The sequence below is a fragment of the Oratosquilla oratoria genome, chromosome 20, assembly GCF_046742065.1.
Source record: "Oratosquilla oratoria isolate Oo_2021 chromosome 20, ASM4674206v1, whole genome shotgun sequence".
Lineage (NCBI taxonomy): Eukaryota > Metazoa > Arthropoda > Malacostraca > Stomatopoda > Squillidae > Oratosquilla > Oratosquilla oratoria.
In genome coordinates, this window is record NC_134796.1 from 25,567,129 (window position 1) to 25,591,944 (window position 24,816).

The 24,816-nt window shown below is 40.9% G+C and overlaps 1 protein-coding gene across 4 annotated transcripts in view; it reads right to left on the reverse strand.

Moving 5' to 3' along the window:
* LOC143036416 (putative ATP-dependent RNA helicase vasa-like) overlaps positions 1-24,816 on the reverse strand; it is a 388,960-nt gene that overhangs the window by 111,421 nt on the left and 252,723 nt on the right. For all 4 annotated transcript variants that reach the window (XM_076203755.1, XM_076203753.1, XM_076203752.1 and 1 more), the window contains exons 9-10: positions 11,978-12,196; positions 7,068-7,289 (exon numbers count right to left, since the gene is read on the reverse strand). In XM_076203755.1, the coding sequence (XP_076059870.1) occupies positions 7,068-7,289; positions 11,978-12,196 (441 nt within the window). The remainder of the gene's footprint in view (positions 1-7,067; positions 7,290-11,977; positions 12,197-24,816) is intronic.

The following is a 24,816-nucleotide window of genomic DNA, read 5'->3' on the forward strand; positions in this document are numbered from 1 at the left end:
GGAATAGACATTTGGGAATGGATGCTAAGAGGGGACTGTATGAAATAGTGATTGTACCTACAGCACTGTATGGGTCAGAAACATGGAACATAAGAGAGGAAGAGAGGAGTTTGAATGCTTTTGAGAAGTATGGTAGGGGTTACTAGGCTGGATAGAGTGAGAAATGAAGAGGTGAGGAGAACAGGGGTGGAAAGGGAGTTGGGAGATAGTGTTGATGAAAGAGTATTAGGATGGTTTGGACACATGGAAAGAATGAGTGAAGAAAGACTAGTAAAAGAGATATGGAAGGCAGATGTGGATGGAGTGAATATGAGGGAACGTCCTAGGATGAGATGGATGGATGGGGTGAAGGGGGCTTTGGGGAAGAGGGGATGTCTGTTGAGGAAGGACGGGAGAGAACAGAAGACGGGTGAATGGAGAATGGTTGTATATGGATGATGATGTGATGCATGAGGTGGAATGGGTGGGGGGATGGGGGGTGAGGTAGTATGTGTGAGCAAAATTTGATGCAGCCCAAAGGGATTTCTCCCCATCTCCTTTTCTGCATGGGGGGGACAGAGAGGGGAGGGTTACCGATTTAATGAAGCGGCCTTGCTGTGGATGTGCTGTACATTGCGACACTGGCTCTGACCCAGGGCAGTGGACAGGGTGCAGGGATGACCCGTCATCCAAGAGGTGCTATGATGAGAGGGAGGGTGGAGGGAGTGGAGTGTATTTAAGGATGGAATGGGTGGGAATGATTTTATGCCTTTTTCTTTTTGGCTACCTCCCTTGTAAGGGGGAAAAAGCCTTGGTATATGTATGTATATACAGTCAACTCCCCATTAACGTGAGGGTTATGTTCCTGGAGATGTCGTGTTAATGGAAATTGTGTGAATGGAACATAATATCTCCATATGAAATAATGTTAATAGTGGGGGTTACGTTCCTGGACAACGGAAAAGTCCGTCTATTTTGGGCTTTTATTACTAAAAATCCTAAATAAATACACGATTAATACATTTGAAGGTTACAGAAACAATAAAAACACAGTCTTACTATATTGGTATTTATTGTGCGGTAAAATAATATTCTTTTATGCATGTAAACATTATGACGCATCACTACCATCACTATCGCTTGGCGTGCTCCCGTCCCCAACCTCACTCCCCTATCCTTCCTCCCGCTCTACTCTCCTTCCTCACCTCGCCCTGCCTCTTCACCTCCCTCTCCCTCCTCACCTCACCCTGCCTCTTCACCTCCCTCTCCCTCCTCACCTCGCCCTGCCTCTTCACCTCCCTCTCCCTCCTCACCTCGCCCTGCCTCTTCACCTCCCTCTCCCTCCTCACCTTGCTCTGCCTCCTCTTTCTTGACTTTTTTTTTTTTTTTTTTAAAGAAATGGTGGAGTTTTGTCTGCATCGTCTTTTGATTTAACATCACTTTGTAACAGTTTAGCTCTGGCATAACTTTTCTGGCCACTGTTGCACTTCTGTTAATATTTGGATCTTTGGCTTCCAAATTATCCAGGCCTTCTCGTATAAACGAGAGTGCTTTTTCGAGATCACTTTTGGTCAAGACTCTCTCGGGCTCCGGGGTTTCTGATATAGGCCGAGATGCAGCTGCCTCCAATTCTGCATTCTGTATCGTCTCCATCTCTAACAGTTCTTTGTTAGTCAGCTCCACTGTGTGCGATTCTAGCAGTTCATCAATGTCCTTCTGCTCAAGTTGGTCAAACCCGGCTTCCCTGGCCTTGTCAAGACTTTCCTTGTTAGCTTTAGAGACATTTTCTTGGATGTCAAAACGTCGAAATTGTACACAAACTGAGGACACAGATGTTTCCAAATCACGTTTAGGCATTTCCTTGGCACTTTCTCCCAAGATTCTTTAATGAAGCAGAGTATCTTTGATGGTAAACTGCTTCCAATATTCCTTCACGGTCATGTCTTTTTGTGTCCTCTCAACCATGTCAGTCAGGGTCGAACGTAGATAATACGACTTGAAGGTTTTAATAATTCCTTGATCACATGGCTGCAGAATGGAAGTGGTGTTTGGCGGCAAGAAAGCGAGCTGGATGTTGTTGGAGAGATTTTCTATTGACGGGGGATGGCTGGGAGCATTATCCAAGATCAGGAGAATCTAGAATGGAATCTCTTCCTTCTCGCAGTAAAGTTCTAACTCTTTCTCCAATTTCCCAAAGTAGTCCTTGAATATACTCCCTGACATCCATCCTTTTTTGTCGGAATACCAGTAGCAGATTAGGAAGGTCTTGACGTAGCCCTGTGAAGACACAAGAACAAACAAAATTAGTTTAGTGTACCGTAAATGGTGAGTTGGTGACACAATTTTCTTTTTTGTTTTGGTGCATGAAAAAAATGAGCCTTTACAATCTCGGTAAAAAATTTCAAAGCTTTCATGACTAATAATCAACATCCATACATACACACCTTCAATGCTTGTGGATTTTACGAGTGGTAGACGAGGGCAGGTTTCAACTTGCGGTCTCCCTCTGCATTGGCACCGAACAAGAGCATAAGACGATCCTTGGAGGCCTTAAATCCAGGTGCAGTTGTCTCCTCAACCGAGATATAGGTCCGGTCAGGGCAGTTTTTTCCAATATAGACCTGTCTCATCTATATTAATCTGCTTGGAAGTGTAGCCTTCCTTGATGATGGTCTTGAGGGTAGCTGGATACGTTTTGGCTGCTTCCACATTGGCAGATGCAGCTTCCCCAGTTATTTTGAGATTGTGGAAGCTATATCGTTTCTTGAACCTGGAGAACCACCCAGAACTGGCATTGAAGGTCTTGGCTTTGTCTTTGTCTTCCTCATTCTTGTCTTGCACATCCTGGTAGAGACTTAAAGCTTTAGCTTGTATGATGGCCATGCTGATAGGGACATTATGCTTGTTTAGGTTTTGGATCCATTGTGCCAATAACTTCTCCATCTCCATGGATCTTGCAACAGAACTGGCTCTGATCTTGTCAGCATTCGCACTGATGGTCCGCAAAGTTCTCAAATTTAGTTCAGTAGCATGAACAATAACAGAAGTTCTTTCATCACGATCATAACGATCCAACACTTCTAACTTCTTTTCTATGGTCAAAAGTTTTCTTGACCTCTTTACTTCACTCTCCTTTGGAGTACCAGGACACTTGGGTGTCATAACACATGAATTTATGTAACACAAAACTTTGATAAAATTGTTTACGAGTTCCACACGCTGTGGGGGCTGCTTTCACACTGAGGACAAGAGGCAGAGCACGGGAGTCAGAGTGTCTTTCCTGCGCTCTGGCGGTGAGATATTCAACTATAGTAGGTGGGAAATTCAACTCACTTAACATTGGACATTTTGTGTTATCAGAATATATACAGGTCACCGCAATTCGACCATTCACAATTCGAATTATCGCAAATTCGACAGTAGCTAATTTATACCCAACCCTCAAGGTTCAACAGCCAGACTCGACAATTCGACATTCAAATCTCGCGCGCCACCCACCCGGTCAAATCTACCGCCGCTCTGTCTCACTCTCGCCCCAGCCATCGTTGAGGCAAGCCAAGCTCTGCTGTTCCACCTCCACCATGCTGCGCAATTCCACCTCCGGCCCCACCCCTAAGAAACACACTTTCCTGCCTTTCAAAGATAAGCTTGAGCTTATAAGAAAGTGTGAGGCAGGTATGGCTCATTCTGCCGTTGCAGAGGAAATGGGTGTCCTGAGATCAACAGTATCAACAATTTGGAAGAACTGGGACAAGTAACGCCAGGCCGCTGCATCAACATCTTCCACGACTTTCCTTGTTCTCCGTGGCTCAAGGGACTCCCATCTCGACACGATGGAGGACATGTTGATCAAGTGGATAGAGGACACATTGCAAGATGCCGATCAGCATGGGGCTTGTGCAGGAGCGTGCCTTGTCGCTGTGGGAGGACTTGCAGGCCACAACATCCACCACCAGTAGGACACTAGAAACATTCACACCACCACCACCACCACCAACCAAAGAGGCAGCACAGCCAACCACTGAGGCCACACCACCATCACCAAGGTGGAGTTCACCAATGACACACTTCAGGGGATTTAAGGGGGAGGACGAGGAGGAGGTGGAGCAGCTAGGTTTGCAAGTCCAGTAAAATGCTCTTTATTTTACATATATTTCGCTAAGTGTTTGTACTATGTGTATGTGGGAGATGGGTTTATCTTTAAATAAAAGTTAGTTTTTTATTGCAAATTTTTTATTTCCAAAAATGTACTGTACAGCAGCTTAATGTGTTTAATAAACAAAATTAGATGTAAATGAAGCCTTTAATATTACTGATTTAGTCTAAGTGTTTTTTAGAGGTCATAGTGATATTTTGGGGGGGTCTGGGCTGGAGGTCGGTCCCTATCCCCCCTAATTACAATGTATTCCTATTGGAAAAACTGCATCATGATTCGACAAAACCCAGGTTCGACCGATGATAGACATCCCTATCGAATTGCGGTGACCCCCTGTATTAATAAATTTTAAGTCGTGTAAGATCGAAATCTGCGTGATGGGACGGAGAGGGGGGTCGCCGAATTTATGAAGTGGCCTTGCTGTAGATGTGCTGTGTCTTGCGACACTGAATCTGACCGAGGTTGGTGGACAGGATACAGGGATGACCCGTCAACCAGGAGGTGCCAAGATGAGAGGGATGGAGGGTGGAGGGGAGTGGTATACAGACGCTCCTCTACTTTACGTTTTTTCGATTTTACATTTGACCTGACTGTAAAAAATAAAAAAAAATAAAAAAAAATTGGAGTGAATTTTTTAGTTTAGCGAGCTCTCCATAGTTCAAACGATACTTACGCATGACGCTGCGTCCAATGTTTACATGGCACAAAAGACAGACTGAACGTGCCTTGCCTCATCCTCCACCATCTCAATTTATGTTGCTTGAATTTAATTTATTTGAAATTAATGTTATTATTTTACAATATTATGTGTATAATTAATGATTTAGGGGTGTTTTATAACATACGGTAATAGAATTTACGGATGTATAGTACAGTAACAACTTACGTTCGGCCGTTCGGAACGTAACGAGAACGTAAGTTGTGGAGCGTCTGTAAATAGGAAATGGAATGGGTGGGAGTGGTTTCTATGCCTTTTTCTTTTTGGCTACCCCCCGTGTAAGGGGGAAAAAGCCTTTGGTATATGTAAGATCAAAATCATGTTAACGGGGAATTGACTGTATGTATGTATATATATATATATATATGTAAAAGAAAATTGTGCTAGGGATAGAAATTAAGAGGGTACTATTTTTTTTGACCACCCAATGTATGGCAATATAGGTGGACCATTAACTGGATAGAGTCCCAAGGCCCCTCGGGAGAAATGGATGGGGGAGGGAATTCTGTGTCTAACGATCCTATCAAGTCAGGAAGGGTGGTGGCAGCTACCTACTGACAGATTCTTTTTTGTTCATAGTTGAAACTGAGATACATATTTAAGTTCCTTTAAATATATTTTCTTTTTATCCCATCCTGGAGACAAGAGTAGTATGGACAATGGAAGTTTCTTGAAATAATTACCCTGAGCAGACTGGGACACTACCCACATTACCTGGCCATCATAGCTATCTTCCAAAAGAGAAAATGAGCAGGAGCCATCTACTTCACTGCTAACCACAGATAAGATGAGCTACCAATAGCCCCCACAATTTGGGGCACCACACATCCACTCACATTAATGGACCCAAACCTTAGGGTTCTGGTTGGAAAAATTATCCCAGACCATCTTATAACCTTTGCTTTTTTTTTTTTTTTAGAAATGTCCTTATTGGGGCTACAGAGAGTAGTAAGATGCCTATTCCTATCCCCCATCCCTTTTTTGTCACCTTTTACTACTTAAGTGGGAACACTTAGTGGCAGTATTATTTCTCCCCTACCACAGGGTTCGGCAAAAGAGGATATGAACATTCAAAGAAGTGGTACCGGACAGTATTAACCCCTTCCATACGGTGCCGCACACGTAGGCGTCATGGACTTAGATCTCGGTGGCAGCAGCCAATGCCAGCCGTACGACGTGTCGTAATACTACTCGCATCATAAAATATCGTCACCGCTTATATCGATCGTTCTCTCTTCACCCGTGAATTTTGATAACCATAGAAAATGCGATTACAAAAGAATTAGAAAGAATGTCATTATGGAGGGGCGACTACAATAAATATAATCAAGACGCCGATATGGCAGCCTCGCGAATACACTCGCTCCCCATGACGCCTACGTGTGCGGCACCGTATGGAAGGGGTTAAGGGTGGGGGGGAAATGTTGCAGTATAATAAAGTAGCATAATTTCTCTATGAATAGAGACTTCCTCTATCACGGTCAAAACGATGTGTGATTCTGGTCCGTAGGGGTGCCCCATATAAACCCTGAAGGATCAGTTGGATGCTACTGAGTAGCTTTTAACCCCACAATAACATCCAACCAATACCCGAGAGGGGAAATAGTTTTTGGTATATTGAAGGCAAATACATGTTCCTCAGCATTGCACTGTTATTTTTACCAAGTTAAGTTTTTTGTTATTAAGATTTAATGAAGCGGCCTTGCTGTGGATGTAGTGTCTTGCGACACTGCTTCTGACCCAGGGCAGTGGACAAGGTGCAGGGATGACCCGTCATCCAGGAGGTGCTCAGATAGGAGGGAGGGTGGAGGGGTGTGGTGTGTTTTCAGGGATGGAATGGGTGGAAATGATTTTGTGCCTTTCCTTTTTTGGCTACCTCCCTTGTAAGGGGGAAAAAGCCTTTGGTACGTGTATGTATTAAGTTTTGTTACCATGTTTTCAGCAATTGCAAAGCTATATTATCACCAATTAAGCACAATGACAGAGGGTTAAATATGCTTGGAAATCAAGGATACAGACTAAGTTGGAACTATCCATGAATTTAAGTATAAGACTATGCATGATCTATTGAAGGGTAGGAGAAAGGGCACATCATGTGTTGCTCCTTTCCTGTATACTACAATTAGGTAATTATAGGGACCTCTTTAAAAAAAATTGGTGACCCTTAGATTTTCATTACCACAAATTGTGAACATTTACAAAATATAAGCTTACCTCTACTGGAAATGTTGCAGAAAACATGAGTGTTTGTCTCATCCCTTTTTCTGGCATGGCTTTATTATGGACAAGTTTTTTCACATCTGGCATAAATCCTAAATCAAGCATTCTATCAGCCTCATCCAGGACCAAAAACTTGAGTTTCCCAAGGCCAACTTTCCCTCGTGTTATGAAGTCCAAAAGTCGTCCTGGTGTTGCAACCAGCACTTGGCATCCACTCTACAATTAGGCAAGAGGGCAAGTTTCATTACTTATGCTGTTAAAACTAGTGAGTGGTGTGTCCTTAATATAAACTAACTGTTGTTACAAAGAACATCATTCACTTAGCAGGATCAAAATATTTTGATACTTCTACAGTGCACTTGCAGTTGGGTCAGAAGAGTCTAAGGCAGTAGTGATGGAGTTTGGGGAGGTATGTGATGGGAAGTTGAAAGCAAATGTAAGTAAAGCAAGGCAACTAGATGTAAAAGGGACAAGGGTGGCAGTAAATTTGAGGTAAATGAAATGATAATTGTGCTTAATGACACAGTATAGGGGAAGACTTAGAATAAAATGGAGGCAGAAAGGAGAAATCTAAACATGTTTGAGAAGTATGATATTTTGAGGCTGGATAGAATGAAAACACTGAGGAGAGCATGGGTGGACACAGAGTTGGCTGATAAGGTCAATAAAAAATATTGGGATGGTTTGGGTACATAGAATGAGTGAAGAAGAAGAAGAAGATGAAGAAAAAAAAATAATAATAATAATAATAAATAAAGAACAAATAAATAAATGAAAAATAAAATAAAAAATACATACATATACCAAGCCTTTTCCCCCTTACAAGGGAGGTAGCCAAAAAGTAAAAGGCATAAAATCATTCCCGCCCATTCCATCCCTGAATACACTCCACACCCCTCCACCCTCCCTCTTATCTTAGCACCTCATGAATGACGGGTCATCCCTGCAACTTGTCCACTGCCCTGGGTCAGAAGCAGTGTCGCAAGACACAGCACATCCACAGCAAGGCCGCTTCATTAAATCGGCGACCACCCCCCCTCTCCATCCCACCATGCATTAAAGGAGAAGACGGGGAGAAATCCCTTCGGGCTGCATCAAATTTTGCTCACACATACTACCTCACCCCCCATCCCCCTGCCCATTCCAATTCATGCATTACATCATCCATATACAACCATTCTCCATTCACCCCCGTCTTCTGTCCTCTCCCGTCCTTCCTCAATAAACATTCCACTCTTCCTCAAAGCCCCCTTCACCCCATCCATCCACCTCATCCTAGGATGTCTCCTCATGTTCACTCCCTCCAAATCTGCTTTCCATATCTCTTTTACTAGTCTTTCTTCACTCATTCTTTCCGTGTCCAAACCATCCTAATACTCTTTCATCAACCCTATCTCCCAACTCTCTTTCCACCCCTGTTCTCCTCCTCACCTTCTCATTCTATCTAGCCTAGTAACACCCATCATACTTCTCAGACACCTCATCTCAAATATATTCAAACTCCTTCTCTCTTCCTCTCTTATGTTCCACGTTTCTGCCCCATACAGTGCTGTTGGCACAATCACTCCTTCATACAGTCTCCTCATAGCATCCATTCCCAAATGTCTATTCCTCATTACACTCTTCGATCCACCAAGGCATTTACTCGCTTCTCTCAATCTACATTCTACCTCCACCTTCACTCCACCTTTTCCTGCCACATTTGCACCCAAGTATCTAAAACTATCCACTTCCTCCAGTCGCTCTCCCTTAATGCTCACTTCCAGTCTACTGTCACTTTCACCCCTTGTACATCTCATCACCTTACTTTTACCCACATTTATTTTCACCTTTCTTCTATCACACACTCCCAAACTCTGTCACCAACTTCCTCAATCCCTCCTCCGATCCTGCCACAAGCGCAGTGTCCTCCGCAAACAACAGCTGGCTCACCTCCCACTTTTCTCCATTTTCTTAAAACATCTCCAATCCCTGACCCACCACCCTTGCATTTACCTCTCGCACTACCCCATCCATGTATAAGTTGAACAGCCTGGGCGACATAATGCATCCTTGATGAAGTCCCACCTTTACCTCGAACCTCTCACTCTCTCCGTTTCCAATCCTGACACAAGCTCTACTACTCTCATAAAAACTCTGGACAGCTCCTAGAAGCTTTCCTCCTATCCCGTAAATCCGCAAAAACTCCCTGTCTACCCTGTTGTAAGCCTTTTCCAAATCCATAAAAGCCCAAAATACATCCTTACTCTTTCCTACAGCTTTCTCACATATCTGTCTTACCACAAAAATCTGATCTACACAACCTCTACCCGTCCTAAATCCACTGTTCCTCACCAATTCCCTCTGTTCCTCTCCTAATCCTCTCAATCAAGATCCTCCCATAAGCCTTCCCAACTACACTTAACAAGCTAATCCCTCTGAAACTACTACATTCACACTTGTCCCCTTTTCCTTTATAAAGTGGAACTATACAGGCACTCCTCCAGTCCTCCGGCACTCTACCCTCTCTCTAGCAAACATTAAATAACCTCACCAGCCAGTCCACCAACATTGTACCTCCTCTTTTTTTTTTTTGACATTCTGCATGACATCCATCTAGACCAGGTGCCTTACCTGCTTTCATCATCTTAACAACTACCTTCACTTCATCCTTATTTCTCCTCCATTTTCCTCACTCATCACTCTCATTTTCTTAGTATTTCCTACTGCAACTATTTTTCCCTCCCTATCTTCCTTCACATTTAGCAACTCCCTAAAATATTCTTCCCATCTTCCCCTTACTGCCTTCTCTTCCATTATCATCTCTCCATCTGCACCTTTACCTTTTCTTCTCTACTTGATTTGCCTCCTCTTCCTCTTTTAATTTCTTTCCAAATAATCTTTTTGTTACTTTCAAAATTTTCTGTCATACTCTTACCCCATTTCACATCTGCTCTCCTCTTTGCCTCCTTTACCTTTTGCTTTACTTCTCTTTTCTTTTCTTTGTACCTCTCATATGACTCCCTCGTCCTATTTTGTAACCAATCTGTGAAAACTCGCTTCTTCTCTTCTTCAACCTTCTTTGTTTCCTCATCCCACCACTCACTACCCTTCCTTCTATTTCCTCCTGTCCTTCTTGTTCTACACACCATCTTTGCACACTTTGTGACTCCCTCCTTGAACCATCCCCATTCCTCCTTCACTCCTAGCTCTACTCTATCCTTCACTCCCTCCCACTCCTCTATCAGCTCCTTCTTGTACTCCTTCTCCTTTACCTTTTCATTTAATGAGTTCACTCTAAGCACCTCCCTACCTTTTGTCCTTTTCCTCTTTCTCCATCTATCCTCCACCCTAAACTTACCTTCCACCAAAAAATGATCTGATATTCCCCCACCCTCTCCCTTTAGCACATGTACATCCTTAACTCTTCCTATTATACTCCTATCTACCACTACATAATCCAGTAATGCTCTATCTACCACCCTTCTATCCACCACCCTCTCCCATGTGTACTTATGCTTGACTTTCTTCCAAAACACTGTATTTGCTATCATTAACTCTCTAGACACATCTCCAAAAAATAAATAAATAATAATACATATACCAAAGGCTTTTCCCCCCTTACAAGGAAGCAAAAAAAACAGGCATAAACACCACTCCCACCCTATCCATCCTTAATACACTCCACTCCCCTCCACCCTCCCTCTTTATTTTGTACCTCCTGGATGACAGGTCATCCCTGCATCTTGTCCACTGCCCTGGGTCAGAAGCAGTGTCACAAGGCACAGCACATCCACAGCAAGGCTGCTTCATTAAATCGGCGACCCCCTTCTCCATCCCCTCATGCAGAAAAGGAGAAGATGGGGGAGAAATCCCTTCGGGCTGCGTCAAATTTTTCTCACACATACTATCTCACCCCCATCCCCACCCATTCCACCTCATGCATCACATCATCCATATACAACCATTCTTCATTCACCCCTGTTTTCAGTCCTCTCCCATCCTTCCTAAACAGACATTCCCCTCTCCCCCAAAGCCCCTTTTACCCCATCCATCTCATCATAGGTTGCCCCCTCATGTTCACTCCTTCCACACCTCTTTTACTAGTCTTTCCTCACTCATTCTTTCCATGTGTCCAAACACTCCTAATAATAATAAATAGTAGAATGCTGAAGTGAATGGAATGAAGTTCAGGAGACTACTTAGAGTGAGTTGGATGGATGGGGTGAAGGGGGCCTGAAATAAAAGGGGAATGTTTGTTGAGCAAAGGTAGGAGAGAGAAATCTGGGTAGAGAATGGCTGTGAATAAACAATAAATTGACACAGCCTAGAGGAATTTCTTTTTTTCTTCTCTAATTTCACACGTGAGAATGGGGAGGATCACCAAATAAATAAGTGGGGTCCAGCTATGGATGTTGTCTTGCTGTATTGCTTCTGTTGAGGGCAATACGTGGGGGAACAGGGATGGTTCTTTCTCCACAAGGAGCTAAGATAGAAAGGGAACAAAAGTCATAGATGGGAGTGGGAAGGGTGGGGGTGGATGCATGCCTTGGCTGGCTACCTCCCTAGTAAGGGTAGAAGCTACTAAATGGTCATACATTTAAAATACCTGAAGTTATATATCACTGGCAATGCCACCATATGCTAAAATAGGCATTAACAAAAATACTGAATGATTATCTACAGCATAAAAAATTAATAAATACAAAATAAATATACACCCATACTGGGATAATGACTGCATGGTAACATGCAGCCTATACTGTAATGGCCTGCTTTGGGATACCCCTACAGACCAAAATATAATAAATCACTATTTTCTTCCATCTATTATTTATAATCAGTGAAAATTCTAAATAATCAATGATGAAAAGAGATAACTAAACGAATGAATAAATACTTAACAAAAAACAAGATTAACTTACTTCAATGTTTCTTAACTGATGACCCACTGATGTCCCACCATATACAACCACACATCGAAGATAGGAACCTATGGAAAACTTTCGAGCCTCACAATGAATTTGTATTGCAAGCTCTCTTGTTGGAGCCACAATAATGGCTGTTGGTTCTGCCATGTCACCATCAGAAGATGGACATTCATTTTCCAAGCTATGATGCAGAATAGGTAACAAGAATGCAGCCTAAGAGAAAATAGATGATAAATATATATATATATAATTAAATAAATAAATAAAAAACAATTCAATCAATAAATTGTATAAGACAACTAGTGACATTTTACCCTGCCATTTGAGTTTTGTACTGATGACCAACTCCTGAACCAAAACTGAATTCCCAATCTTCTCTCAAATGCAAATGAAAGTGAAAGGGAAGAGACTGGGGGTATGTTTGCATGAATAAAGATGGACGTGTTTGAAACTAGTGAAGCCAAATTGAATGGGAGGGGTGAATTTGAGTTTGGCAGTGTAGTGGGGAAGATGTCAGGAGTGCCAAGTTGGCAAGGCTGGTTATTTAAATAGTTGTATCTTCCGAGAAGAGAGCTATGCTCATAGTAACCTGTTTTTGTATCTTTTGGCATCCAGTTGGATCTTAAATCTTTATATAGTTTTTGCACTTACTGTTTCCTCATTCAGTTTGTTCCAGATATCTATCACGTTGTGTGGGAAGCTAATCTTTTTCAGATTTCCTCTGTAACTATCCTTTTTCATGTCCTCTTGTTTTTCTCCTATCCCACTTTAGTAAATCATCTCTATCAAAGACTTCCATCCCTTTTATAATTCTGTAGATGGTTAGCAGGTCTCCTTTTCTCTTCTTTATTCCAGGGTTGGTTGTTCGAGTTTTGCCAATCTTTATTCATATGTCAATTTGGAGAGTGTTGGTGTCATCTGTCATTGCTCTTTGAATTAATTCTAATTTCTTTATGTTCTTTTTAGTACTAGGTGTCCATGTAGTCAAAGGCCACTTTCATTGATCTTAATAAATTGAAAGTTTCTCCAACTAATTTGTTGATATGTTTGTCTGGTGCCATGTCATTGGTGATAGTTACTCCTAGGTCCCTTTCCGAGTAGACTTTTTTAACTCCCTTTGTAACAATTTTGTATTGTCCCCATATTCTATTTTTGCATTTTCCAAATTCCATTATACTACATTTCTTGATGTTGAAATTCAATTCACACTTCTGACTCCATTTCCAGAATTTGTACAGGTTAGTTAGTTAGTTAAGGTTTATTCAACAAAATAAAATACAATTTATACATACATACATAATTTTTTTTTTTTTTTTTTTTTTTTTTACAAAATTGCTTGTTGAAAAGGGAGAGCATGAAGCAAAAGGTCTTCTAGTGATTTGCAGTCTTCCTCTGTAGTTACTCTCTTTAGTAGTTTTGCATCATCTGCAAATAAGTTCATACAGCATTCTATTGATACGTGAATGGTAAACTTAAAAACAAGCAAGAAATGGTGAAACTACGACAAGGAAATATAGAATACACAGATTTAGAAATGGCCGAAATCATGAAAAATAATTTTAATTCTGTCTCCACTAGAGAGAAAACAAAATATTGGAACGAAGGTAATGAAAGGCGATCTCCCCCCCATGAGCAACATAACAATACCACAAAAAGAAATATTAGAACACCTATCAAACCTTGATGTCAGGAAATCACATGGCCTGGATGGAATTGCAAATTGGATTCTAAAAGAATGTAAAGAAGAACTAACGGACAAAATACATAACATAAATTCCTCACTCAAAGAAGGAAAAATGCAAAAAGACTGGAAAAATGCTAACATTGTACTAATATATAAAGGAGGAAACAAGAACCAACTAGCTATAGGCCAGTCTCACTAACAAGCACTATAGCCAAAATTTGTGAGAAAATCATCAAGAATACATGGGTAAAACACCTGGAAGACCACAATATAATAAACCCAAGACAATTTGGGTTCAGACAAGGAAGATCTTGTACCACAAACTTAATATGTTTCTATTCAAGATTAATAGACATAGTGCAAGAAGGGAATGGATGGGTTGACTGTGCCTTCCTGGACTTACAAAAAGCTTTTGACAAAGTACCACACAAAAAATTATTAAAGAAACTTGAACATGTAGGAGGGATACAAGGGAACCTACTAAAATAGATGGAGGACTTCCTGATTGGTAGAATAGAATAGAATAATTGGGATTTATCTGGCGTCGCAACACATTCCAATGGTCATTGATGCCGTAGTATTTATGATTAAGAAAAGGAAGTGGTAAAAAGCCTAAAAAATAAATAAAATAAAAAAAGATTGAAATCTAAAGATCATTGAGAAGATCAATAGCACTAAGAAAATTAAAAATAGAATTTATATTGCAGTTACATCCCAGAACACTTCGAAGGGACAGATCTCCTTCATCTCTGTGTTTTGACAAATATTGTTGTCTTTCTTCATCATAACTGGGGCATTCCACCATAATGTGTCTAATGGTCATAGGAACAAGGCAATCATTACAAAATGGAGGAGGACTGCCCTCCATAAGAAAGCCATGGGATAATCTAGTGACCAATCCTCAACTGTCAAAGGGTTACTTCCTGTTTTCTGTTCAGTAATGTATAAGACCAAGGATGAATACTATTAGTAATCTCTCTCATCTTCTTACCAGCCTCAAGATCCCATTGGAACTGCCGGTATCAAAAAGGCTTTGGAAGTCTTGGGTGATTGTTGAAACAAGTGCTGTTAAAATCTGCTTGAGCTGTTTTAAAAGCGAGAGAGTTGGGAAGCCTCTGCAATCTATGCCAGTATCTAATAGATGAGGTCTGGCGAATAAGATCTAACGACATTTCCCCTACATCAACTAATAAACTTGGTATTGGGGAAGACTTGAAAGCACCTGTGGCCAAACGAACTCCACTGTGGTGTATCGTATCTAAACTTTTTAGTCTGGATGAAGTGGTCGACGAGTAAAACTTGCATCCATACGATAGTTTCGATAAAATAAGGGAGTGATGTAACTGCAAAATTGTTCTGCGGTCAGTGCCCCATGAGGTATGTGCTCAAACTTTTAAAATTTGCATCGTCTCTAGACATCGTGTCTTCAGGGTTTTCAGGTAGGGTACCCAAGAAAGGTGCTTATCAAAAATAAGTCCTAAAAACCTGGTTTCATCAACACAAGGAATCTGGTCATCCTTTAACCAAATAGTAGGGCCAGGGTGCAGACTTCTTAGTCGGCAGAAATGTATGACGACAGTTTTGCTGGGTGAAAATTTAAAACCATTATTATCGGCCCATGAAACTATTTTATTGATGCAGAGTTGTAGTTTTCTTTCAGCTATTGCCATGTTACTAGCTCTAAAAGAAATGGAGAGGTCATCTACAAAAAGGGTGGCAAGTATATCAGGAGGAATCACAGATGTCACCCCATTTATAGCTAAACTAAAGAGAGTGACACTGAGAACACATCCCTGAGGTACACCTTCTTCCTGTTGTCTTATTTCAGATATGATGTTCCCAACTCTTACTCTAAAAACACAATTTGCTAAAAAGTTCTTGATGAAAAAGGCCATTTCTCCTCGAATGCCATTAGCATGTACAGCCTTAAGAATACCATGCTTCCATGTGGTATCATATGCTTTGCCTTAAGAATACCATGCTTCCATGTGGTATCATATGCTTTCTCTAAGTCAAAGAAAACACTGATATGATGTTGCTTAGAAACAAAGGCTTTACAAATAGAAGATTCTAGTCAAAGTAATGCATCAGCAGTGGAGTGCATACGATGGAAACCACATTGAATATCAGATATGATGTGGTTTCGTTCAAGATACCAGACTAGTCGTGCATTGACCATTTTTTCTAAAATTTTGCACATGCAGCAGGTGAGGGCAATAGGACGGTAATTTGATGGAATTGAACCATCTTTATTAGGCTTAAGAAAAGGTAAAATAATACCCATTTCCCAAACACTGGGAAACGAATGTTCAAACCACATCCTATTAAGAAGTGCAAGAATAAAACCTTTAGTTACAGGAGATATATGTTTCAACATGGCATATGTAATGTCATCAGGACCTGGAGAAGTATCACTGCAGGAGTTCAAAGCTGAATAATATTCCTTTTCAGTGAAGTCAAGATTACGTTGTTGTTCTCTTATTCGGTATGGATATCCAGGAGAGCTGTTGTCTGGTTTAGATATATTAGCAAAATTATTTGCTAAGGCATTACTGACATCTTTAGGATCAAAGACCAAAGAGCCATCTAACTTTAAAACAGGTGGAGGGCTAATGTTGTATTTCCCCGATATTTTTCTCAAGTTTTTCCAAACGATTGATGCCAGTGTTCTATAGTTGAATGATGATACAAATTTAGCCCAAGACTGATGCTTTGCTTCTTTGATGGTACGTCGAAGTAATGCCCTGCTTTTACGATAAGCAACTAAATTCTCATAATTTCTATGGCGATGTAATCTAGTCAAAGCTCTTCATGTTGCTCTATGTAGATTTCGTATGGTGTCAGACCACCATGGTACAGGGCGTCTCCTAAACTTTCCAGATGACTTTGGGATGGAATTAATGCCAGCAGTGTAGTGTGTGTCATTTAAGCACTCCAGTGCAGCCTCTACTGAAGAAAAACTGTCAGTACTGTTCTGGACAGTACTCAATTCTTCAAACTTGGCCCAGTCAGCTTTTTCAGTGCACCAGCGTGGAATACCATCAGTAGGAGCACCTTCCTGTGTATTCAATACAGTGGGATAGTGATCACTGCTTCTTAAGTCATCAAGGACTTTCCATTCAAAGTCCAAAGCACAATTTGAGCTGCAGCTCGATAAATCTATACATGATGTAGAGCCAGTCTGAATGTGATGAGTAGGTTCACCAGTATTTAAAACAGTAATGTCCTCCTGCTCCAAAATAGATGAAATTAGATTTCCTTTGCGATTTGAGGTAACATCACCCCATAATGAGTGATGAGCATTAAAGTCACCCATAATAACGAATGGCTGAGGTAACTGTTGAATAAGATTCAACAGATTATCTTTGGTTATATTAGTATTTGGTGGTAGATATAGGGAGCAGACTGTACATCTGCGATTCAAGCCGGCTTGTATCGCGACAGCTTGCAATCGAGACTGAAGAGGGATAGGAACATGAGGTATATCTTTACGGATATACAACATGCTTCCCCCATGGATACCAATATCTGGATCATATGTAGTACGGTATGCTGTGAAGTCTTTAGGGCATGGGGTGAATGAGTCTAACATTATTTCTTGTAAGGAAATAATATTAGGTTGCTGGTCATGGATTAACAGTTTCAATTCCTCATACTTGGCTCTTAAGTCCCTGACAATTCCATTGGAGCAGAGTGAATTTATCTATGGTTCAGGGAATGTCAAGTGGTGTTGTTACCTGACTTCTTGGTCTTAGATTGTGGGATTGAGTGGACCTCAGCTTTAATTGGAAGCTTTGGTGGTTTAGATTATTGAACTCCAGGTTTAATTTTAGTAGGACCTTCTTTAGGTCTACCAGAGGTGGTAGAACTTCCCTGTGGCCCTACAGGTACAGGGGGAGGGACTACTTTCTCTATAGGTACAGAAGGATCTCCTGTTGATCCTTCTAGGTTGAGGGAAAGGTTTCCCACTCCCCTCTCAGGGGTGGGAAGAGGGCCACTATCTGGGCCCTTGGGTGATGGTGTAGGGCCTCCCATGGCCCCAATATGGGAAGAGTTGTTAGATGGCATTTTGGATACAGCTGTTGTAGAATCTCTATTCTGAATTTTGCCACTTGGGCAATCCAAAGAGTCTGAACTCCGTGTTCGCTTATTGCGAGTTAGTTGGTCAACTGATCGGTTGGTTGATTGTTTGCACTTTATCTGGTGTGACTGATCGGTCTCCATTTTATCCGTATTAGGGTGTGCTTTAGTGGTGAGGTGGTCTGTAGGCTGTAATTTGCTGCCAAGGGCTTCCAAGTATGTCTTAGTATTAAGTTTTAATGAATCAAGCACTTTTCTTCTTGCTTCAGAGTAGCTAATATGTTCTCTGACCTTTATATTTACGATTTATTTTTCTAGTATATATTTTTCACAAGATCTAGAGGAAGTTGGGTGCTCTTCATGACAATTAAAACATTTTGATGTTTTCGTACATTCTCCATGTTCGCTTTCACTGCAATTGACACAAATCGGTGGTGTTCCTGCTAATTTCTTGTGACATGTGGTGAATATATAACCAAACATCTGACAGTGGTAACATCTTCTTGGTGAAGGTATATATGGTCTAACCTTCAGTTTATACCAAGCAGCAGATATTGATGATGGAAGATTAAGCAGGTCAAATGTTAAGATTATTAGAGGTTGGTCTACAAGAGTGCCATTTTCTTTTCGTTTCATCCGGCGAACACTTGAAACGTGCTGGGATTTCAACTCTGTTAAGAGCTTTTCTTCAGAAAACCTCAGTAGTTCCTTGGAGTAGACAACTCCTCTACACTGGTTGAGTGTCTTGTGAGGGGTACAATCTGCCTCATGCCCAGCAACTTTTCCAATGTTCTGCAATTTTGAGCTCTCTTCTGGAGAGTTAACCTCTATCAGAAGTGATCCACTACTTTGGGGGATGATTTTGGGTTCCCTGCCAATACATTACATAATTTCTCTATGGACATCAAAAATGTCTAGAGAGTCAATGGGGTTGTCATTGGGCATGGATAAAGTTAAATATTTATTATAATGGGACTCAAAAATCCCAGGCAAAACTTCCAATTGTCCTCGTGGATTAGTTAGAGGGGGGAAAGACTTTTCTTTATTTTTATTTTTCCGCTGTGGTTTAGCGGAATAGGGTTCCAGTGTGATGAAAGACTGTGGACTTTCATCTCTAGAACCAGTAGAGGCCTTGCTCATATCCTTGGTCATGCATAGGTCGTCAGCGTTAGGAGAGTTTTCTCTTAAGGGTTTGTCTTGACCGCAGTGAGGGTGACCTTACTGGGGGCGGTTCCCCAGTCAGGTGGTTACGAGGCAAACTATGTTTGGGGCACCTTTTCTAGCCCCCTCCCCATGTGGGGTGAGCAGAGTGGATCCTGAGTAGGGCTGCTCAGTCATGTGGGTAGCTACCGAACCGTGCTGTTGCCTCAATCCCAATACGAGAGCAATTTATCTTGCCCACACCGCCTATGTGTAGTTCGTGACTAGAGGCTTCCAGAGATCACCTTCTCCTGCCCCCATCGTCACTAGCCATCGCCATAGGGCTTTCTTTGCCGCTACTGAGAGGGGCGGCTGAAAATTAGGTCGGAGGGAGGGGACAGCAAGCGGAAGAGAAGAGTGGAAAAGGAAGTCTAAGAGGAAGCCCTGTGCGGGGAAACAAGAGCCCCGCTCGGGGATCGGCATTAGTCGCCTCTTACGACACGCAGTCGACGTGGTGGGGGCTATATTTTATACCATACCCCCTAGCCCCAGGTGGTTCCTGATTGGTAGAAAGATGAGAGTAGTGCTCAGAGAAAAATATCCAGATTGGAAATGGGTGATCAGTGGAGTACCGCAAGGATCTGTACTAGCTCCAATAATGTTTGTTATTTATGTGAATGACATGGATGAGGATGTGAAATGTTAAGTGAGCACCTTTGTTGATGATGCCAAACTGTTAATGAAAGTAAAAGCTGAAGAGGATTGCGAATCACTGCAGGAAGACCTGAATAAAGTATGGAACTGAAGTCAGAAATGGGAGGTGGGCTTCAATATTAACAAGTGTAGCATAATGGAGTTTGGAAAAAGCAAAAACAGAATATCAGGACAATATAAAATTGGAACCAAGGAGGTAAAGAAGGAGAGATCCAAAAAAAATTTGGGTGTAATTATCTCAAACGATTAGTCCTATGACAAACAGATAAATAAAATTGTTGGAGAATCCTACAACTTGCTAAGATCAATAAAAGTGGCATTTATATATTTGGACGAAGAAAGGATTAAAAAAATATTGGTCATAATGATAAGGCCTAGACTAGAATATGTGGCGACATTGTGGTCACCCAGTACCAAAAAGAATATAAAGAAAATAAAAAGAATCCAAAGAGCAGCAACAAAAATGGCACCTTCACTCGCAAACTTGTCATATGAGGAGAGATTGGCTAAACTAGATTTACAGACTCTGGAGCAAAGAAGAGAGGTGACCTACTGACCATCTACAGAATCATGAAAGGCACTGAAATATTTGATTGAGAGGATTTGTTAAACTGGGACAGGAGAAGCACAAGACATGGAAAGAAAATAAAAAAACATAGCTACAGAAGAGATCTGAAGAAAAATAGTTTTCCACATAGAGTGGTAGACACTTGGAAGTAACTGGACAAGGAAATAGTGGGTGCAAAAACCATTCAAGAGTTTAAAAGGAAACTAGACACTGCGAGATACAAAGGCGGGACACCACGAGCGTAGCTCCACTTCCCGCAAAATACAACTAGGTAAATACACACACAATTTAGCACCAACACACTCAGAACTATCATATGAAGAGAGACTAACAAAACTTGAACTACAGATATTAGTACAAAGGAGAGACTTGATAACTATTTATAGAATCATGAAAGGCATAAAAACTATTGATAGAGAGGATCTAATAAAATGGGATAGTAGAAATACAAGAGAACATGGAAAGAAAATCAAGAAAGACGGTTATAGAAGGGATCTGATAAAGAACAGCTTTCCCCACATCTGGAACAAGTTGGACAAAAAAGTGGTGTATGGTAAAACAATTCATGAATCAAAAAACAGTTTAGATACAATGAGATATAAAGACGGGACACCACAAGCATAGCTCCCCTTCCCGTAAAATACTAAGTAAATATACAATGAGAAAATGAAAATTTGAAAAGTGAGGATAAAAGTAAAAATGACGAACAAAAAAAGGAAGTTAGTTAAAGAACAGTTGAAAGTAGTGACCAGTAAAGTAGCAGAATCAATTAAAGAAACAGACCTAATTGACACATACATACCAAGGCTTTTTCCTCCTTACTAGGGAGGTAGCCAAAAAGGAAAAGGCATAAAATCATTCCCACCCCTTTCCATCCCTGAAAACACTCCACACCCCTCCCATCTTAGCACCTCCTAGATGCCGGGTCATCCCTGCACCCTGTCCACTGCCCTGGGTCAGAAGCAGTGTCGCAAGACACAGCACATCCACAGCAAGGCCGCTTCATTAAATCGGCGACCCCCCCTCTAAAGGAGAGGACGCGGAGAAATACCTTTGGGCTGCGTCCAAATTTTGCTCACACACACTACCTCACCCCCCATCCCCATCCATTCCACCTCATGCATCACAACATCTTCCAAAAATGAGTGGAAGGAACAGGAAAACCAAGAAATATCTTTTAGTAAAATATTAAAAGAGCAGATGGAAGAAAACACAAAGGCAGTAATAAATGTAATAAAAGAAAAGGAAAACCTGGTGAGAGAAAGAGTGGACAAAGGAAAGTGCATTGTGGTCCATGGAAAACAAGAATACATGATATGTATAGATACCAATAAGAAAAGGAGAAAGAACTAGTCAAAGAAATTCTGAAAGAAATACAGGATGAAGATCAAGATCTAGTTAAAGAAATCGATGAAATTCACAGGATAGGTAAATACTCTAAAGATAAACATCATAGACCTATAAAAATAAAACTGAACATAAATGATGGCAGAGGAAGCATCATCAAAAGCTGTAAAACTGGCAAATAGCGAGAAATTCAAACATATAAGAATACAAAAGGAAATGAATGATGAAGAAAAAGAGAGACAAAGCACTTAGAATTGAAGCAAATTATAGGAATGAAAAGAGAACAGAGTCGGAAAAGAACGAGTTATTTTGGAGAGTGCTGGATTTGAGACTAAAAAAATGGTATATCAAGAAAATGGAAACCTAAACCAAAAAAGAAAAGAATACATGAAAATAAAAGTGGCATACACTAACATCGACGGTATGATCTCTGTGATAAATGAATAAACGAATTAAACGACTATCTAGAAACAAAAAAAAAAAACTGACATCATGGGCATAGTAGAGACAAAATTAGGACCGCTATTAACTATTAACAAGTATAGTAGGATATGGTCTATATAACCAATGGGCAAAAAACAGAACTGAAAAGCAAGGTGGTGTCATGATAGACTAAAAAAGGGTTAAATGTGACAAAGATTACACTGGGGAACACTCATTTTGTTGCATTTAAAAAAAGACTTTTCTTTAGTCAACTTGAGTGTGCTGATTTCAAATCTGAAGTCGGGTTTTGTCTGCAAGCTACAGATTTTATGTAATTTGACATTTTTATTTATTTTTTAAATTTTCGTTATTATAGGAAATTGCAATATCAGCCCCAATTCTTTTGTTCACTTGAATCTTAAAACAGTATGAAAGCCATTTCTGTACATTTATTAAGGCAAAAGAAACAGAACATTAACAGAACATCTATCCCAAAGTTAGATTAGCATCCTTCAGAACATCACCACAGCTGATGGAAGCTTATCAATTTCTTTGTGTATTTTTTTCAGGCAGGAATTTGCGTTTGTAACTTTTGCGTTTGTACATTTCATCTGGGCAATTTCGTTTAATGCTCCAGCAGTAGTCAGCCATCATACTTTTGTCCCAGCGCCCTTGGTAGCGTTCTTCCATGATCTTTAGGTCTTGGTGGAATCGTTCTCCTTGTTCGTCACTCACAGCCCCCAGGTTGTCAGGGAACTGATCAAGGTGGCTGTTCAAAAAATGAAGCTTGATGCTCATGTTGCACCCGAGATCACGAAAAGCGAGGAGCATTCTGTTCACAAGTTCACTGTAGTTCTCCGCCTTATTGTTTCCAAGGAAGTTCTGAACGACTGCCACAAAGGATAACCATGCTGCCCTTTCTAAAGCGGTCATCTTAGCAACAAACTGATCATCACGAATTAGGGTTCGAATCTGTGGGCCATCAAACACGCCTGCTTTGATCTTCTCAAATGATAACCCTGGTAAAGCTGTGATGATGTGTTGGAAACATTCACCTTCGGTTTCCAGTGCCTTGACAAATTGTTTCATCAAACCTAATTTGATGTGAAGAGGAGGAAAGATGATCTTATCTCTGTTTACAATTGGGTCTTGTATGATATTTGGCATGCCTGCTTCAAGGGTGTCACGAATAGGCCAGTCCTTCTGGACCCAATGTCTGTCTCGTGCTCAGCTGTCTCACATACAGAGGAAACATGGAAACTTGGTGAAACCTTTCAGTTGTCCAAGAAGAAAGTTGACCATCTTTAAGTCTACACAAATTATCCAATTGTGCTCATGATACTTTAATAAGTCCATGACCATTCTCATATCATCATAGTCTTCCCGCAAATGCACTGAGTGACCGACAGGTACTGCTCCATAAACATTGCCATTATGTAAAAGAACACACTTTAGACTGCGTTTTGAACTGTCTAAAAAGAGTCTCCATTCAGCAGGACTATAGTAAGGTACACCCAGTTCTTTGAGAAGCCCTGGGATGTCATGGCAGTAAACAAACTGTCTGTCTTTTGAAAAGAAGGTCACAAAAAGCTGGTCACGCTTTCTGAAATATGATACTTTAACAGAGTGATCAACAAGATTTCTGCCTTGTAATCTTGATGCCAAAAGCTCTGCTGCTTTCTTTGAAAGACCTAAATCCCGCACTAAATCATTCAGTTCAGCCTGGGGAAGAGGCTTAGGGACGGGGAAAGGTTCAGTGTCTGAAGAACATTCCTCCGATTGTGAACACTTTTCTGACAATTCACTGTCACAACTGTCTTGCTGGCTTGTATCATGTCCAATGTCTTTATCGTCCAATGAAGGCAAGCCTTTGAAAACTGGAACAGGTACTTCTTCAGAGTGCGGAACAGGCCGAATAGCTGAGGGAATGTTCGGATACGTAATCTTATGTCGGTTTTTCTTCCCAACACCCGTTGTGTTTACCATGCAGAAATAACAGTCAGTTACATGGTTGGTGGGTTCGCGCCAAATCATTGGAACTCCAAAAGGCAGACCTTTGCGTTTTCCTTTGGTCCAGTCTCGAAGCATTTCCTCACAATTGTGGCACACAACATGAGGAGCCCATTGCTTGTCTTGATCACCGAGATGAACTTCAAAATATGCCTTGTAGGCACGCTTGACGAACGAGGATATGTTACGTCTCTGACGATTGAGTGTGTAGCATCCACATATGTAGCAGAAGGCATCAGGCTTGTTTCTGCAATGATGTCTCATTCTGGAAGCCATGTTTGAACTGAAACAAAAGAAGAATGATCAAAATATTAGAAGCTATCTATATATATGGACGTTAAAATGCTTATACATGGTTTACGCAAGTTCACATATGTACAATTTCATTAACCTCAAATTGCATACAAACTAGAGCTTGTAGAGAAAAACTAATTTCAGATTTGAAATCAGCGCCTAAAACTCTTTCAAAATCCGTTAAAATATCCAATGCAACTCAAAGTTACTGAAAAAGTGTTCCCCTGTGTTATTGAAGGTCAGGGAAATACAGAAGTAATTATGATTAAAATTGCCAACAAAAAGATGAAAATCAGAAAATTTGGTATTAGTGTATGTACCACCAAAAACCCATGCATGGTCAGATAGTGAACATTCCAAATTAAACGGAAGAAACAATAAAGGTGCTAAACGAGTTACTGAAAGAAGGGGGAAATATAGTAATCATGGGCGATTTTAATGCAAAAGACATAATTTGAGAAGAAATGACAGTTAACCTCTTCAGTACGGGCCAAAATCTTGCGGGCAGCATTAGCTGCCAGATGTACGATGTGTCGTAATAATACTCGCATCATAAAATATAGTCACCGCTTA